The sequence below is a fragment of the Epargyreus clarus genome, unplaced genomic scaffold (genome assembly GCF_041222505.1).
Source record: "Epargyreus clarus isolate Ecla_fem2 unplaced genomic scaffold, WU_Ecla_fem_2.2 ptg000018l, whole genome shotgun sequence".
Lineage (NCBI taxonomy): Eukaryota > Metazoa > Arthropoda > Insecta > Lepidoptera > Hesperiidae > Epargyreus > Epargyreus clarus.
In genome coordinates this window covers 11,410,070-11,429,057 of record NW_027332226.1, presented here as the reverse complement: position 1 = coordinate 11,429,057, position 18,988 = coordinate 11,410,070, and the positions used below count along the sequence as shown (strand labels likewise).

Sequence of the window (18,988 nt, the reverse complement as noted above, 5' to 3'; positions counted from 1 at the left end):
TTTTACTAAGACTTCGACTCGTACTTGGCGAATTATTTCAACAACGCACGCGTAGAATATAAACATTTTGCTAAATGATAGGTGTAACTTTCAAAACCTTCAAAAGTATCCTCTGCCACTTCCGTGCGGAGGTGGAAGAATAAGGCTCCGTGAGTTCTCAAATAATAAAGAATCTATGCAGTGTAGTTCGGAAAATGTAGGCCGGTTTTGTAAACGGAGCAATTTTGTGTGCATTGTTGTGAACCAATGAACTAAACTTCGGGATAGCGCTTAAAAAAATCCACACCGAAAGGGTCGCAAAACAGAATAAGTACTATAATAGCGTCTTCGTTTGCTCTGGCATACAAATAGTACAACTAAACTCAAATCTGAAAAAAAACAAGGTTTTAAACAACGTCATTTTGTTTTCGTCCTCACATTTTTTCATGTGTAACCCATTTCATGGGGATACATTGTTCTTAGAATGACGTCACTAACGACGTCACGATGCTAATCATGCATCGTCATCCAAATCAAATATGTATGCAAAATTTCAGCACAATCGAGGTTAATTTAAATTTCAGGTGCAATATGTAACCCTCAGACACATACAAAGTAACAAGGGAAGTTAAAAAAGATTGTAAAAAAATAAGGCAATTTACAACGAAGGTAAAAGGTATTAATCCAATATTTGATTTAATAAAAGCAGTTTCTCTGTCCGATTGATTCCACTTCACTTATTCATTACACTTTCATAATATTATTTCAATTTCTTGTTCGATATTGAAAGAAATGACTCGCTTTCATTCATCATTTTTTCGTCATAAAGGTTCTATGTATACTAATGTGATGATCGTTTATTACTTACCAACAATTCACTCGCGATTTTCCGGTTTTTAAGAACCTTTTCAAATTCCAAATGTAATGTAGTGTACTTAATATTTCCAAGATTTTAAAAAATTGAATTCTATATCTGATATCATTTGGTAAAGATTTATATTTGCGTAAAAACATTGGCTATGGACTCTGGCCTGGGATCGACGGTCCGCAGCAGTAGCTGACAGGTAGCAACAGATGCCGGCGGTCGGTGACGACTACTGTGAGCCGTCGGTGGTGACCGCTGATTGCAGTCGGACGTCGCCCCTTTAGTTACAAACTGTTAGCGACAGTCGGTGACTATTAGCTTATTATCGCTCGTATGTTAGAGTCCGCGCCAAACTTCTAGTCCGCTCTGAATATTAGAAACGAGTCGCGTCGCAACAGCAAATTGTAGATATTAGCGGGACGAAGACAGCGCAGGAACCTCCCGGCACCCGTCCGTTGCCCGCTCTTGCCCACGTGTACATAGCTACGTTAATGTGCCCTTACTGTTGCTACGGAGTATATGCTTGTAGTTGTGTTCGATCCCATTGGCTCTCTGACTACACCTGCGCGCAACAACTTCAGAGCGGACTAGAAGTTTGGCGTGGACTCTACCTCCCTAAGTCCAACTAATTTATCATGACACCTAACCGAAACCGACAGTACAATAATAGGTTCTTAACAATGAAATCCTTGCGTAAGGTAAACTCAACAAGCCTATAAACGTACCCATTAAGAACTCGATGCCGCTTTCCACTCATATGTGAAAGGTTATTTGCAGTTTCTCCGTGTATTTCAGTTCGAGGCGTGCATTTAGCGCAAGTGCCTCGGGATGTGGTACCACATAATGCGTTTTAGACGGTGTTTGAGACAAGCAGCTTTAAATTGCTCTTAACACGTGTATGCTACGAGGAACGGAATGAGGGTTAAGGTATTGAGTAAAGCTGTACCTACTCTGAGCATACATAGTACCTAATATATACATTTCTACACACATAGCCCCACACTAGGATTCCATGTATCGTGGGTGCTATGAATACACACAAAGACGATTACACAAACACCAAAACCTTCGTGGTCGGATACCACCGATGTGGCCGTGGATGTGATAACACGTGTTGGTGGTGGTATGTATGGTGGTGTATATTTTTAACTTTTTGCATCTGCACGCATCCTTTGTGGGAGGGATTGTGGTACATACCGCATGGTTTAAAAAATATATACCATCATACATATTTGTAGCGTATTGTTGCGAAGTAGTTTTAATCTTAACAACTATCGTTATCGCTAAACTCTAGTTTTATTATCTATTTATGCACACAAAAATATCAATACCCAACTGGCAGTGGTTATTTATAAAAAAATCTCTGCCAGTAGACCTGCGATTGGAGATTGGTTAACACCTGGTAGTACTGATAGTGTGTTCTGATTTGATGAGTGTAGTAAGAGGCAAGAGCTTATTTATATGAGGTGAAAATAGCCCTTAAGTTTAACGCATCTGCGATCGCCTTCAGGTTGGAATCGAATGTTATCTGGGGTTGATTACAAAATGCCCATAGGTAGCAGTTGCCACTTAACATCACGTGGATTGCATGCTCGTTCGGGACTTCTATAACACATAAAAAAAAGTATAAATAAATGAATAAAATGCTTTCTACACTCTTAGCCCCCACATACGATTCCCGGTACCGTGGGTGCTATGGACACACACAGAGACAAATACACAAACACCCAGACCCAGACCCAGAAACAGAAACCTGAATGTTTCATTTAGATGTCTGTCTGGCCAGGGATCGAACCCGGGACCCACTGCGCGTCAGATCGTATGCGAGTCGTCATCGTATATTTTGCTGTTGTAAAATACTTTAAAATAGAGACAGGAAGTAGCTAACCTTGTTATTATTTAATTATTATTGTGCGTTTGACTACATCGAGTTGTTTGAAGTTATTCCTAGTAAGTAACTTAGACTAATTAACGTTCTGACTACGATGTACACTTCGAGTCTTACCCATTGTCTTTCACGGCGTCTGTCACGATGACTGTAGCATCTGGTTACAAGTATATTAATCTAAGTAAAGATCCTTACATTAATAAATATTATTAACATAACTATTTAAAACACGCAGTGTAGTAATCACTTTATTAATGTCACGAAGAAAGTACTGGGCTCTATATCAGAACATACAAATGAAATAAATTTACTTACGAATTGTCAGTTATAATATTTATTCTTAAACTACTCCTGGGCACGAACGCGATCTCTGAAAAGATCCGGTAAGGAACTCAGAGGGCTTGTCTTTTTTTTCATAATAAGTAAGTATTACTCTTTTCCTTTTTTGTAATGCCTTTTTAGTAATTTTTTACAGTTACCTAATTAACAAAATTAGATTCCGTAGACCTTATTATTATTATCTAAATATATGTATATAACTCAAAGGTGACTGACTGACATAGTGATCTATCAACGCACAGCCCAAACCACTAGACGGATCGGGCTGAAATTTGGTATGCAGGTAGATGTTAAAACGTAGGCATCCGTTAAGAAAGGATTTTGATCAATTCTACCCCCAAGGAGATAAAATAGGGGATGAAAATATTACTTCGTAGCGCGAGCGAAGCCGAAGGCAAAAGCTCGTTAGATGATAAGGTATTAACATTCAATGTGTTTTAAAGTAACAGATCTATTAAATTAATGAAATAATAGCTACATGAACACACGTAATGTTTCATTCAAGTGTCGCATTGTTATCTATTAATATTATAAAATAAAGTCCCATGCCTCTGTCTGTCTGATAATAATGATATAGAGTGATTCATGAGGAAGGTCTAGATGTGTATTCCATTAAGGTTTTGTGTAAATTGCCTGAATTATGACAGTTATTGTTCATTAATGTAATCTACAAGCTTAATGCAACAGGTTGACATATATCAGTACACTGACAGAAATAATTGGCCAAGTATATATAGTCATACAATTTGCTATGGCGACGCGATTCTTTTCTATGTTCAGAGCGGACTAGCAGTTTTTATATATATTATAGCAGTTTAGTATTTGTTGTTAAAGTAACTTATATACATATCCTATAAAAAATCAAGTGTCTATCTATTACGGTTCTAGAGATAGAGCCCTGTGACAGACGGACAGACAGTGAAGGTTATTAGTAAGGTAAAAAATGTAGATGTTTTGGACATATCTTCATATTACCCGTGCGAAGCGCGTGTTCGTTGGTAATTCATAATAAACTTCGTATTATTTTCACAGAAACGCTCATACATTGAAGAATATTGATAGGTAAATAATATAAACTTAAATTATATCATGTTTTTGTGATAGGTAACCAAGATTTAGCGATGACAGGAATGCATGGTTGCGACTGCTGTTCCAATTTTTTGTCTTATAGCAGCGATGTTTGAAGTCGTTATGTATTTTCTGGTTAAAAAGTAAATTACATGTTCGCCAACTTCACGTAGCAGGCTTTTCGAAATTAGTGGCAGATTTTTTTGGATATGTAGATATTGAAAATAAGCATGCAATCTACATGATACTAAGCGGCAACTATCGCCCATGGGCATCTATAAACAACCTCAGATAGGATTAGAGTTCTGCTTACGGCAGAATACGGCGGCGCTTATTAGTAGGCAGAAAGGTGGTCGAACCACGCAGCGCTTCTGCAGAGGCGGTCCTATTGCGGTCCTAGGTGAGCGATTCGACTACATCGGACGCCGTCACACGAGGGGCGCCGTTTAGTAAAGAGGCTAGGCTGTTAATTGAACGACTACTTAAGCTACTCGGCTGCAATGTACATATTCAGTGGTGTAACTATAAGGTGACAGGAACTTGAAGGCCTGAGAAGTTGCAAGCTAAAAAAAACGTCGCCAGGACCTAGGGACCGCTACCTTGAGATGTCGGACTACCTAAAATTTTTAGTAGGGCCGCCACTGGGGTTCTACCACCCTCACCGCATTGCTGATGTGTGTGTTTACCTAGATAAAATATGTTGTTATGTGTATTGTAGTTTTTCAAATAGTAAAACATAATTATAAACTTCAATAACAATAATTGTAACATAATTATGCCCCACAGCGCAACAAGCTCTTAATACTAATTAAAGTGTTCGATTTCATTTGTTTTGTTGTTCTAACTTGTCGGAAAATTTCCAGTTTCTACTTTTAATTATATAGAAGATTGTAAGAAGGTATTGTGTTGGGTTTTGTTCAATACTTAATAGGGTACTTGGTATTTAAAAACAAGCAAACGATAGAAGGTATAGGGATAATCTTTTTAGATAAATAGTATAAATAGATACAGTCAGAGAAAACCAAATAAAATATTAAATTTTTAGAAACGATACTTTGTGTTATATGTTTATGCCTATAATCAATAATCAATCTATCCAATGTTTTTTCTACCAAAGATCGAAAGTTGACAACTAAAACCATTAGAATTAGCAACTTACGATCTTTGGCAGTAATTAAATGAATTGATAAATTAGTAAATGTAAAGATAGATATGGTTAATCAAATATTAGAAATGTGTGTATTCATAATTATTCGCTTACATCTTTATAAATAAAAGTGAATGTTTGTTTGTATGCCCTTTATAGAATCGTAGGTAAACTATGCATTTGATCATGTGATGATCTTTAGCAAAGTTGTTGTGCATCATCCCACGAAAGTTTCTGAGTTGGTACGACCAATTTCCGACAGATGGCGCCACTATCATACCAATTAAGGTACACATTTTCAGTTATATGAACATCATGTTTTATTTAACCCCGTGCGTCGCGGCTGCTACTATTAAATCAATAAATAAAAGAAAATAAACCTTTGTCAATTTGTGTATTTCATTTAATGAAACACATAAATTCGGATTGGCACAACTACAAAGTATCAACATTGCAAATATAGAGAAGAATTTTTCAGTCATAGAAACACCAGAATCTTATACTATACTATACACCCCATTCAGTACAACATATTTATTTAATTTAATATTATTATAATAATATAACTAGCTAAACATTGGACCATTAATTTATCTTAAAACAAATTGTATTATTAGAATGTTGATATTGCAGAAGATTCCTGAGAAAGCGAGTGAGGCGTTACTTCGAAATTTTGTAGCATCTGGAAAGAAAGAAAACTATGTTAAAAACCAAAAAAATATTTAAAATATTTCTGGAGTAACAAACGAGATGTCGCAGATGATGCGTTTATTTTCATATAGGTAGTTCAATAATCTTAAATTGTATATGTTACGTTGCTAGTATATCAAATCGTAAGGGTGATTATACACGAACGACAGTTTATTTCGACGATCGTCGCCGATTGTCGCCACGTGTAATGAGCAACCATCGCCGATAATCGCAGCCTTATCGTTCGCGGGTCACTGACGGCAGACGCTCACTGGTATAGTTCTTCTATCTCAAGAAGTCATAATAAATAATTCATGTATATTAGTTTACAGGGATATTGTCTCATAAATTATTTATTTTTTTTTGTTTCAGGGCCGAAGAATGAAAGCTAGCGTTTAATTTACGATGACATCTACGGAACCCGAACGGACTTTGTGAGATAGAAGAACTATCTCAATATCTTAACATTTGCTCACTGTCGCTTATATGAAACCTCCCTAAAGATAAATGTGATTGCGGTGAAACACATTTCCTTAGTATTAAGAAACCTACTTGTGCCAACCGTACGATGTCTGGGAAAGGCAACCGCGTGCCGTATTTCCGGGAAGCTCTCCGGAGTGGTGTGGATGATCTCCTCCAGAGAACACTTCTCGTAGCTCCGGATGTAGATGTTGTATATGATGGACGTGCATCTTATCTGTGAACAAAACATATTGTTATCAAAATTAGTAAAAGGTAAAATTACCTCAGTTTTTAAGAACGTTCTCAGTTTTATTTATTTACTCTTTATTAACCATGTTAAAAACAGTGTGGTACAAAAGGCGGACTTAATGCTAAATAGCATTTTCAGTACTTCAATATGAAGTTCAAAGTTCTGTATTTTCCAGTGACATGACCAGAAAAGATACAAGTATTTCCCACAATAAACCTACATTGTTAATGAGATGTGCACGTAAAGTGTCGGACTTTATAGCCCTAAAACCTTTATAGCCCTTGTCGGACCACTTAAGCCCTAAATATTTCTGTAGGTCCTGTCGGAATCGATACAGCTGATCAAAGAAAAGAGCTGATATTTGTTTCTAGAATATGCTAGTTATCATTAAATATTAAACTGTAAGTAAAGATATACACATATACTACGTTCTTTATTACCACGCTTTTATTAGCTTGGGTTGTATGTATGTATCTATGTAACGGAATCTTTGAACTCGATTTTTACCCACTTTGAAAAGTCCGATTAATTTAAAATTTTGAACAATTATCAAGCACCGATGACAATACACGATTTTAATAATGTTATCCCATTCTCCTCATCAGGATCATCAGGAATCAGGATTAACGATTTTCTTGTGCGATTTTAGCGTGGTGTTTAGTTTTTAAACTATGTATAATTATTTTATTCGAACTATGTATATAATTTCCACATACTAGAAATTGTTAAATGTCGAACTTTCATAGGCAACATTTGGATACTTTATTTATTAATAACGAGCGATAGATTACACAGCCGACTGCATAATATACACTTCGGAAAATCGCCGTGATCATTTGCCATTTCTGGTCACCCAATCGGATCTATAACGCTTACCTGAAACAATATTCGCTTACATTTATTTACAATCACACATAAATGCCGATCAATTAATAATAAGTAAAATTCAGATCGATTAAATATTAATAACGAGCGCTACATTACACAGCTGACTGCATATTGTCCACTTCGAAGAATTGCGGTGAATATATGCCATTTGTGTTCACCTAATACGCGAATTTATAACGCCTACTTGAAACACTATCCGCTTACATGCTTTGACAATCACATTCAGTACAACGACGCTTTAGTTCATTAAAATCATTTATTATTATTTAATTATATGATTGTCAATCATTGGTAGGCTACATTTTAATCAATTAAATATTAATAAGCTACATTACACAGCTGTCTGCATAATGTCCCTTTAGAAGAATTGCGGTGAATATATGCCATTTGTGTTCACCTAATAATCGAAGTTATAACGCTTACTTGAAACACTATCCGCTTACATGCTTTGACAATCACATTCAGTACCACGACCCTTTTGTTCATTAAAATCATTTATTATTATTTAATTATATGATTGTCAATCATTGGTAGGCTACATTTTAATCAATTAAATATTAATAAGCTACATTACACAGCTGTCTGCATAATGTCCCTTTAGAAGAATTGCGGTGAATATATGCCAATTGTGGTCAGCCAATAATCGGTTCTCTCACTGGAAATGTTGTTGATCGTTTACAATACGGTTTTACGCTCGCTTAAAATTCACTTACAATCCGATTACATTCATTTACAATCATATTCAACACCTCAACGCTTTATTTTAATTAAACCATTTATTATTAATTTCATTATATGAACGTCCATCAATTGATGTAGATCAATTGTTAATAAAGAGCGATATATTACGCGACCAACTGCATAATATGCACTTCGAAGAATCGCCGGGAATATATGCCATTTGTGGTCACCCAATAATCGGATCTATGACGCTCACTGGAAATGTTGCAGATGATTTACGATTCGCTTCGGTTTTACGCTCGCTTAAAATTCACTTACAATCCGCTTACATTAATATACTCACATTCAGCATCACACTGCTTTATTTTCATTAACATCATTTATTATTAATTTCATTATATGAACGTCCATCAATTGGTTTAGATCAATTATTAATAAAGAGAGATATATTACGCGACTAACTGCATAATATGCACTTCGAAGAATCGCCGGGAATATATGCCATTTGTGGTCACCCAATAATCGGATCTATGACGCTCACTGGAAATGTTGCAGATGATTTACGATTCGCTTCGGTTTTACGCTCGCTTAAAATTCACTTACAATCCGCTTACATTAATTTACTCACATTCAGCTCACTGCTTTGTTTTTGTCAACACCATTTATTATTAAATTAATTATATGAATGTCGATCAATTTGAATAGATTGATTATTATTAATAACGAGCGATAGATTACACAGCCGACTGAATGATATCCACTTTGAAGAATCGCCGTGAATATATGCCATTTGTGGTTACCCAATAATCGATTTTATAACGCTTACTTTAAACACTATCCGCTTACATGCATTTACTATTAATTATTATTCAAGCCATTTATTATTAATTCAATTACCGTATTGTAGTATTCGCCGATTAATATTAATTATTAAATTAATGATAACCTACACAAAAACTACTTATTTCAAAGTTAAATCGAAAATTTAATAAATAAAATAAAACCAATTTATTTCTGAGAACTTAACCACTCAGTTTAAGTTATAAATTCGCAAAGATACTTAAATGCAAAGCTTCAATAAGTGAGTTAAAAGTGGAAAAAATCCGAGGTGTTGGGAGATAGCGTGAGCCACTATCCTCAAAGTATCTGGCTCAAAAGGATGCAATGAGTTAGTGGCATCGGCAATACTATTTTTATAACATAAATGTATTAAATGAGCATGCATCTTCCTAGCTACACTCTTCAAACCAACAAAGGCGTTATACTACTGTTTGAAGACAAAAATATATGTGACAATAATACATGCGGAGTCGAACCCCGAAAGATTCTACCACCTTAAACAGTTGTTTCAACGGTTATAGTTTGAGGTAAAAAGCCTAGCAACCTTATTCAAATTCAAATTCAAATCTCATTTATTCAAAATTGATTCATATAGAATACTTTTTAAAACTCAACAAACAACCACCGCTTCAGAAGGTATTTCGCTATGGAGAAGAAGCGGCGCAAGAAACTCCATACGTGTGCATATTTGCGTCTTTTAAAAGGTAAATAATATACAATTTTACATAGTGGTACATATAATTAATTATTGATGTTGGAGCTGGAGTTGTCATACCATGCGGATTTATCATTTAAGTACTGATTTGCATTATAATAAGCTTTTTTTACATAAAGTTAATTTTATAATACATTTAAACCTTTTCTCGGATAGATCGATAATGTCTTTTGCTATTTTATTGTAGAAACAAATACAGTTCCCCATAAAAGAATTACACACCGTGCTTAATCTAAATTGAGGTATGGCCAGTTTATCTTTATTTCTAGTATTATGACTATGCCTATTATATATTTTTCCAAAGAATAATATTTTTTGGGAGCATATAAGATATTTTCATAAATATATTGACTAGGCACTGTCAAAACATTTATAGATTTAAACAGTTCTCGTAAGGACTCACGGGGCGAAGACCATAAATGGCTCTAATTGCATGTTTTTGTAGTATAAAAATGACATCTATGCTAGCAGCATTATCCCACAGCAATATTGTACAAATCTATGTCAATTATATTATGTTTATATGAATAATCTACCCTGTTATTAACTAATATGACTTATCGCTTGTCCTTGAGTACGTCAGGGTTATCTGACAGCGCTGCCATGTCATTGTTCGCATCAGAATAATAAAGTAAGGAAAGTAAGACCGACGTACGCCATTTACGGATAAGGGATAAGGGCGGATCACATTATGCATTGTGTCTGAAAGTGATGACTCTCATATTTTCCCGTTTTGCAAACAAATTGTTAAAATATAAAACATGATTGAGACTTTGAGGAAGATTGCTGTGTATTAAATTTAATGGCACTAATTTGTTCATTTGTAACTCCAGTCATGTTAGACGTTCTAAATTAGTTCCACTTTTAGACTTATTTAAATCAATTAGGTTTTACTCGGAGAAATTATGGATGGATGGATGAATGATATTGCTATTCATAAATTATTAAATATATTGCTCTTATTTTTAATTGTGTTATTTTCCGACAGTATCAAATTAAGTGGAATTTAAATATAATAATAAACAGTGATAGTGGTTTGAAACTCGGCCTTTCAAACGGGGCCGGATGGTGAAATGTAAGGTATATACGGACCTCTGATTTTTCAAATGTGAAGGAAAACATCATAAAGCACGCACACCTAAGAGTCTTTCAATTATTTTATTTTGAAAAACTTAGACATTTTTGTCTGCACCCTGCACGTGACCAACATATAGGATTATGGCTTAAAACCCCCTCTTATTCTGACAAGAGACCCGTGTTGAATCCTAGCTTGGCAGTAATAAGCCGACTTCGAATATTCATTAAAATATAGCATGTATTAATTGTAGGCAATTATGCTAATTATAAAATTGTTGAACATTTTGAAACGAACAAATGACTCTCAGTAATTTCAATTTAATAACATATTTAATATTTAAATCTGTATGAAAATATTTCATACTATTCTAATAAATTGGAATAAGATATTTAAATATTAATTTAAATGATGTTTTAAAATTTCAAGTAGGTATGTACACTTGTATTAATGGGATGGTTTTGTTATATATTTTTTATGTATGTATTATAAATGTTTTTTTTTATAATTTAATTCGTGATGTCAGTTAAATGTACAAATCTAAGTATTTGTGTATTCATTGGTAAATGAGGAACACCTGGTGAGGTGTTCAGGTGAATTCGCTGGCTACTACAAATCCAGTGTAAACTTTTGTTTGCTAAACTTTTGACACTTGAGTTCACAGTCGAACATCGAGCGTCGAGTGTCTACCGTGACTTTTGACGCTTGAGTTCACAGCTGAAAATCGACCGTCGATGGTCTATGGTGTCTTTTGACGCTTGAGTTCACAGTCGAATATCGACCGTCGATGGTCTATCGTGACTTTTGACGCTTGAGTTCACAGTCGAACATCGACCCTCGATGGTCTATCGTGACTTTTGACGCTTGAGTTCACAGTCGAACATCGACCGTCGATGGTCTATCGTTATTAAACGAAAAACGACGATCGGATTGTCTTCCCTGTCAGTAGCCAATAGCACTTTCGGCAAATGTTAAAGTCACTCGACTTTGCTCGCCGAAGCTGGCAGTTGACTTGATGTAAACACAGGAATGTCTGCTGCCCTCAGCAGACGACCTAGTTTACCGACAGCAGAACTCTAACGGACTCTGATACAGATACATAATATATAAGTTTACTTTTATTAGTCACTGAATAGCGCTTTACTGTGTGGTTACAGTTAATTAATATATTCATAGAAAAACGTTTTTCCACAACCTAAGAAAGTGGGCTTAATCATAAAAATGAAATTAAATTAGAGAATGATTAATTAGAGAATTAGAGATGAATATATAGATTTAATCCCTATGTATATTTATCTTCGTCCTCCAGGTATCGTACAATAAAGAGAGTGAGTGTTTTTCTTAGAAAACACCACACTAGATACAGACGGCTAAACTAAAATATCGCTATAAATATTATTTCCTAGAAATATGCCACTGAACACATAAAGCTGTCGGGGAAAAGACACTCTCACAACTTTATTATCGAACGTATAAGTAATACAATAAATTGGAAGTTACGGCCATTCGCTTTGTGGCCCTCGTGCCAAGACTATCACTTCTAGTCAGATAGGAAGATATATCAAAAATTGAAAGGTCAACTTTAGGAATATAGTAAAAGTTTTCTATAATAAAATGTAAAAATGTAAAGTCACCAAGATTCGTTGATACAGTTTACTTACAGAGTATGAATTATAATTTAACGGTAAGTAATTAGTAAGAGACAAATACATTTGTGACAGACACACATGTGATATCTGACGCATTCCAATATGTGTGGGTGGCTTAAAGTAGGAGGATTTTATCGTAGGTTGAACACAGATGCCAGTGACCGTCAGTGATCACTTACCATCAGGCCATAATTAGTGGTAGGGCGAGTATCGCTTGATGGAAGAGGTACCACCGTCCTTCCCATTACTAGCGTGAAGCAGTTCTTACATTTCAGTAGCAATATGTTTGTGGCCGACCTCGGGAAGAACAAACTTATCTGGATTGATTACTAATGTCCACGGAGGGTAATAGCCACTTACCTTCAAGTGGACTGCACGCTTGTTTACTTCTACATTAAACTGTATATTGCAGTCATATTTATAAATATAAATACTCGGAATATGGATAATAGTATTAATAAATTATTGTGAGGAAAATCCTGGAACAAAGATACTGAGAAAATCCATACATAATAAGGTTTTCAAAATCAATACGGATATCTCACGTGTACAATTTCCCACAACTTATGATAAAACATTGAAATGGATCCAATTATACACAATTCTGTTTGCTCTTTTCAACTGAAATTTTAATACGTCAGAAAAAACAACTGCTTTCGATACAAATATATTTTAAAGAATGCTTGTTTTGCTTGGTTTTGAAATCACTAAAAACAAAAAAATAATGTATATTAACAAAAAAATTAAAAGCAAACTATTGGTGATGGCAACTATGATCCCAATATAGGACGAGTTTCACCGAGCTAACCTGCTCTGCTGCTCTGCCCTGCTGCTGCATGGATGAAAAATATTTTATACCAAATAAATATGTCAATAAATATATTGCAAATGAGTCGACAAAAAAAGAGAATATGGTTTATTCTGGATTGATTTTTTTAGTCAACTCATTTACTATTTATTTATTTGACATATATAATTTATTCGGATGTTCCCTTTTCTCTCTTCTATAATGCACCTAAAGAAGTAGAACTTCGCGAAATAAATAAATAAACAACTGAATGCAATGCTGTGAGACAGCTCATACGTGTTTACACGACAGCGCTGAGAGCTCAGACCCGCAATATTTGTTGAAAATGGGAAATATTGCTCTCGACTTCGAAAGCATTACTTTATTCCGTTTACAAATCTACTATTTATTTTTACTTATATTTACAATTTATTAATTTCAAGTAATAAATAAATAAACAACTGATTTCAATGCTGTGAGACAGCTCATACGTGTTACGTGTTTATACAAAAGCGCTGAGAGCTCAAACCCGCAATATTTGTTGAAAATGGGAAATATTGCTCTCGACTTCGAAGCAGCACTCTATTCCATTTACAAAGAATAAAATATCTTAAAATAGCAGTGAGTAAGCATACCTGTCAAAAATACTTTGAACAACCTTTAAAACCGAAGGTGGAAATTGAAAAATATGATAGAACCAGTATAAATCGATTAACGTATCTTAAAATGGCAGTAAATAAACATATTATGTCAAAAATACTTTGAATATCCTTTAAAAGAATTTGAAATCAGCGGTATAATGAAATGTGTAAACAGTGATAGCCTAGTAGTTAAGAAACTCTAGATCGGGGGGACCGAGGTTCAAATCCCAGGCTGTTTTTTCAAAGTTCTGTGCGTATTAGAAATTAGTTATCTCTTGCTTAAATTGTGAAGGAAAACATCGTGAGGAAATCTGCATACCTGAGATATCTTTAAAAAAGAGTTTTCAAATGTACGTGAAGTCTACCGTGAGTACGTGATTACGCACATGGCCAGCTCGATGGACTATGGCCTAATCCTTCTCGTTCTGAGAGTGTAACTAGTATGAAACTAGTATGATGATGTAACTAGTATGAATCGACCGGGGTGGTACCAAAATACATAATTCTAGTTGAGACAATTCTTAAGTTTCGGTAGAAGGTTGTACGTACCGATTGACATAAATATGAGACAACCACTTTATTTCTCAGGAGTGCCTATATTTCAGTAATCAGCCTAAGGGAGAGCTGTCGTTTCTTATCTAATAACAATGACGACCCGCGTGGCGAAGCGCTGATCACCACACTGATCTGACGCGCAGAGAGTCCCGGGTTCGATTCCCGGCCAAACAAATATCTAAATGATGAATTTAGGTTTCTATTTCTGGGTCTGGGTGTTTGGCTATTTATCTATGTTCATAGCAGCCACAACACAGGGAATGGGGGCTGTGAGTGTAGAAAGTATGCCGACTTTTCCAAAAAATATCTTTCTCTAATAAAAAAAATACACTGAATCTATAACTCATTATTTGCTTAGCTGCAAAAAGTATTGTAAACAGAATCTACTTTGAACAAAATATTTACAATTTTGATGATTGGTCGAAATCACAAATACATTGAATTTATTATATTTTTACCTATTTTTGAACTGTGTGAAAATAACCTAAGTAGCGGTGTCCCCTAAATAGGAGCGGTGCCCTACAAGGTTTGTACCTTGTCTCAGCGTAAATCAGTCTTTAAATGGCCTGTAATAAAGGGTCGCTCTCATCGAGACACAAACACAATTCTGCCGCGGGAAAATTGAAAGATGTAACAGCTGTACTGGTTAAATAGCTGTTCAATTTTATTGATAAATAATTGATTAACACAATATTATCATATTGCCTTAACCATTAAAACATTTATTACATTTCAAAAAGTCTTATACGTAGTAACATGAATTTCAAAGTTCTCGGTTCGACATCATGTATCGACAATTTGCCGCCGTAATTTTTCAAAAAAAAATATCACTAGCATTAATCTTGGAAACATTAAGGCAACCTGCTGTACTGTTGTCTAAATAATATTCTAAAACTTATTTGAAGTTCATTAGCCCTACTAGAGCCTTAATGTTTCGGGACCAAACCGGGGAGCTCGAACCCAGCCAGCGACCCCGGGAACGACAGCGGTATGTATGGTCGTATATCGTCGTGTACACCAGACGTTGTGACGAGCGTCATGCTCACCTAGGTGGAGCCCGACGTGGCAACACGCTAAGAGGACTCCGGTTGCCTTCCTTTAGACATCCCGGAGTTCTTTACGCAGCGCCTAGGACGGTCACCGGGGGGTTTTAGTGCGGTAGGAGTCCCACATAACCCTGTGTCGCCCCCACGACATCGGGTACCTTTTGGAGGTTTCCCCCTCGTAAACAAAAAAAACCTACTAGATGGAATATACATTTCCTCGTCCTCATTTTGAGTAAAGATTTTTATAATGTATTGGTCCAATTCGCGTTTGGTCCCGTTCCCGTCCTCTATTTACCCATCGACTTTTTTGGCTTTACTACATAGTTCCAAATAACATACTTTGGTGCATTTGAACTATACTGACAAACGGATTGTCAGACTTTATACTCAAAAGAATTCAGTCGAAAATTTTTTAACAATAAAACCATGTCGACCATTTTTCAGCTGAATTTTTTGTGTAAAACACAGAACTCTACTATACATGGCTCACCGGTCAAAGTCACATTGTTTACAATCGAATGCGTTTGTAAATTATATCCCGAGTTCACTTTTAAAGTCGTTTTCCCATTGGCACTATCGCTTGAGCAACTGGTAGCTTTGCGAGTGGTTAACGCGACTGTCAAACGTTGTTCGGCGACTATTTCATATTTTATGGATCTGTACAGATGTATAGGCCATCGATAGCTGACAGATTTTTAGAATAAAAAAAACAAACGTTTGCCGGTCGTCGGTCGTTCAAGCAACTTATAGACGTCCGAGCGGCAGCGGCTAAAGCAACTATTCAATAGCTTAAGCGGCAAAATCGTAGCTTTAGCAACTATCGTTTAAGAAAAAGTGGCCGATGCGTGGTAAGCCTAAATGTATGCGGTTCATCTATCTATACATTTCATTCCTGTAACTCCAATATAATATGACTGATCGCCATGCCATTTGGCATATCGAAGGGTCCTTTCGTGGAGAAAGTTTTTATGCAAACCATTTTTTTCTTCGACTGTCCATATTACCTACTTAAAGTAAAGTTAACGCGAACGAAGTCACGCGGTACTATATAAATTAAATTTAAACATTTTATAGGCTTCATACTTTCTATTGATATGTTGTAATTGTAATTGTAATTTGTCTATAAACAACCAGTGAAATGTATAAGAAAATTAAATTTTTAAACATACTCTGGACTCTGGACTAAAATTTTGTAATCAACCTATTTGCAATAAATTTTTTGACATATTAAATTTTATATAAAAAAACGTTTCATCCATTAACCAGCTCGGTGAAGATCGACCTATATTGGGATCTTAGACCATAAATATAATTCTTACATAAGGTTGACAGTCTGTATTAAACTGAAGTTCAAAGTTAAACCACCCAGTAAACACGTTGGTGGCTTACGAAGTTCAAAATGAAGCTGCAACAGACACTGAAGTTAGTAATATCTGAAGTTGTGACTTTCTTGATTATGACCCTCTTACATAACATTTTGTTTATGCATGGAATTATATTTTTTTACACTTTACTTCATTGGTACAACTAAAATTATTTAAGCCGCTGCACAAAGGAGGGTAATGTTTTTCAAGTGTACGTTTGTTTAATTATGTGGTACACTCTGCAGCCCAAACGACTTAACGACTTTAAACATATACGATGACGAGGACATCTTGAGAAATGTAATAAAGTACAGTTAATACCGTATGAAATAAAATAATATCCTTCAAAATGAGCCTTTTCCTTTAGAAAATTTGATAATTATAAGCAATAGTATCTGATGCTGGAATTATGCAGGTGTGTTTTTTTTTCAAAACGAACTCATTCGATTCACGGTCATAGAAAAGGACTTGTTAAAAAACTTATAATGCCATTTCATTTTTTATCAAAGTAGGCATTTCCTCTTAACACTTTTCGCTAATCCAAATAGTATCGTATTTTGCCATCCAGGATCAGTTGAAAATTTCACTCTGTATATATTTTTGGAATAATCTATTTACTACCCTTCGTTAATACCTTAATTAGTGGTAACCTTTCATTTATTAAAATCCGTCAAGCCCTTGAGCTGTAGAGTGCGCTAAAAAATAAGACATACATACATCATACATACGCTAAAAAATAAAAAGAGCTCACCTTAAGTTTGTGACGAACGAAGTGATGTTTCTGAACGACGAACTGTATGGTGCTGTATGAGTTCCAGAAGCTGCCGTTCTCGACGCTGCTGACGCGTTTCCATACGTTCCGATGGTGTGCCTGAGGAATGAGCTACAATTAGTCATACAAAATAAATCGCGTCATCTAATTTTATTAGAGCTAAATATTTTTTTTATACTGTTGTTACAAATGTACACCATTAAATACATCCTATTACCACTTTAATAATGATTTTAAAGTTAAAGAGTTCCAGCCGTTTGAGCAGGTCTCTACCACTACAACCGTCATGGATAAAAAAATATTTTCTTACAAATTTTTTGACCGCTATAACAACAAATAATAAAATAAAAAATGTCAATAATGAAAAATAAGTTTGAATACCAAAATACGAAAGAAAATCGGTTTATTTCGACATTTAATAAACTATTCTATAGTGTTTATTATTTCAAGGGGATACGGAACCCGCCACGCGCGATAGACTCACACTTGGCTGATTTCATTTCATCTTTCTATGTATGTTGGTCACGTCTCGTTTTCATGTCTTAATCCCCAAAGGAAATTCACAAAATTAAAAATTTTTGAAATTTGTTGGCGAAATAAAGAGGCCACGTACTTAAATATTTAGCGAAAGGTAAATTTATCAGTTGTTTTTTTTTTTAAAGATATAGCAAACGAGCGTGCAGTCCACCAGATGGTAATTGCTACTACCGCATACATCTGTTATCAACCCCAGATAAGATTAGATTCCTACTGAGACTGGCCACAGATGCGTAGCTACCTCTGAAGACTAAGTTGCAACGCCTCGGATAAGTATTTCTCCCTTCTCCCGTTAAATACATTGTAATATTTTTATGTTCATTTTCTTTTAACGTATGTTGGTCACGTCATCTCCATATCTTAATCCCCGTGGAAATTCCCATGTGTTGCCATAGCTACGCCTCCTTTATTCAATGCTTCGTTGGTCTCAATCCCATTATGAATGCATTGTTCCTTTCAATGCACTCCTTTCAGAAATGAAACGACGACCACCGTAAATGCAATTATATTTTCACATTGAATGAAAATGAAATAAATTATAATGTAATTGTTACGCTGTGCTGTTTTTAATCTTTATATTATCACATTAGCGGATTACTGCTGTTATTATGTTATAATTAATTATTTTTATTGGTTATTGTATGGGATTACATAATCACAACAAGTATAGCACCATAATAATATATGTAAACGAAGAAAGTAAATGTTTTTCTCGATGCAAATACAACTTGCTTAAAACATAATTCAACA

General features: G+C 35.1%; 1 protein-coding gene across 1 annotated transcript in view; it reads right to left on the bottom strand.

The window, feature by feature from the left end:
• Positions 1 to 5,663: 5,663 nt before the first annotated feature.
• LOC140749704 (uncharacterized) overlaps positions 5,664 to 18,988 on the bottom strand; it is a 130,074-nt gene continuing 116,749 nt past the window's right edge. Inside the window, exons 5-7 of the mRNA XM_073082836.1 lie at positions 17,681 to 17,800; positions 6,529 to 6,673; positions 5,664 to 5,968 (exon numbers count right to left, since the gene is read on the bottom strand). Of these exons, the coding sequence (XP_072938937.1) occupies positions 5,877 to 5,968; positions 6,529 to 6,673; positions 17,681 to 17,800 (357 nt within the window). The 3' untranslated portion in view covers positions 5,664 to 5,876. The remainder of the gene's footprint in view (positions 5,969 to 6,528; positions 6,674 to 17,680; positions 17,801 to 18,988) is intronic.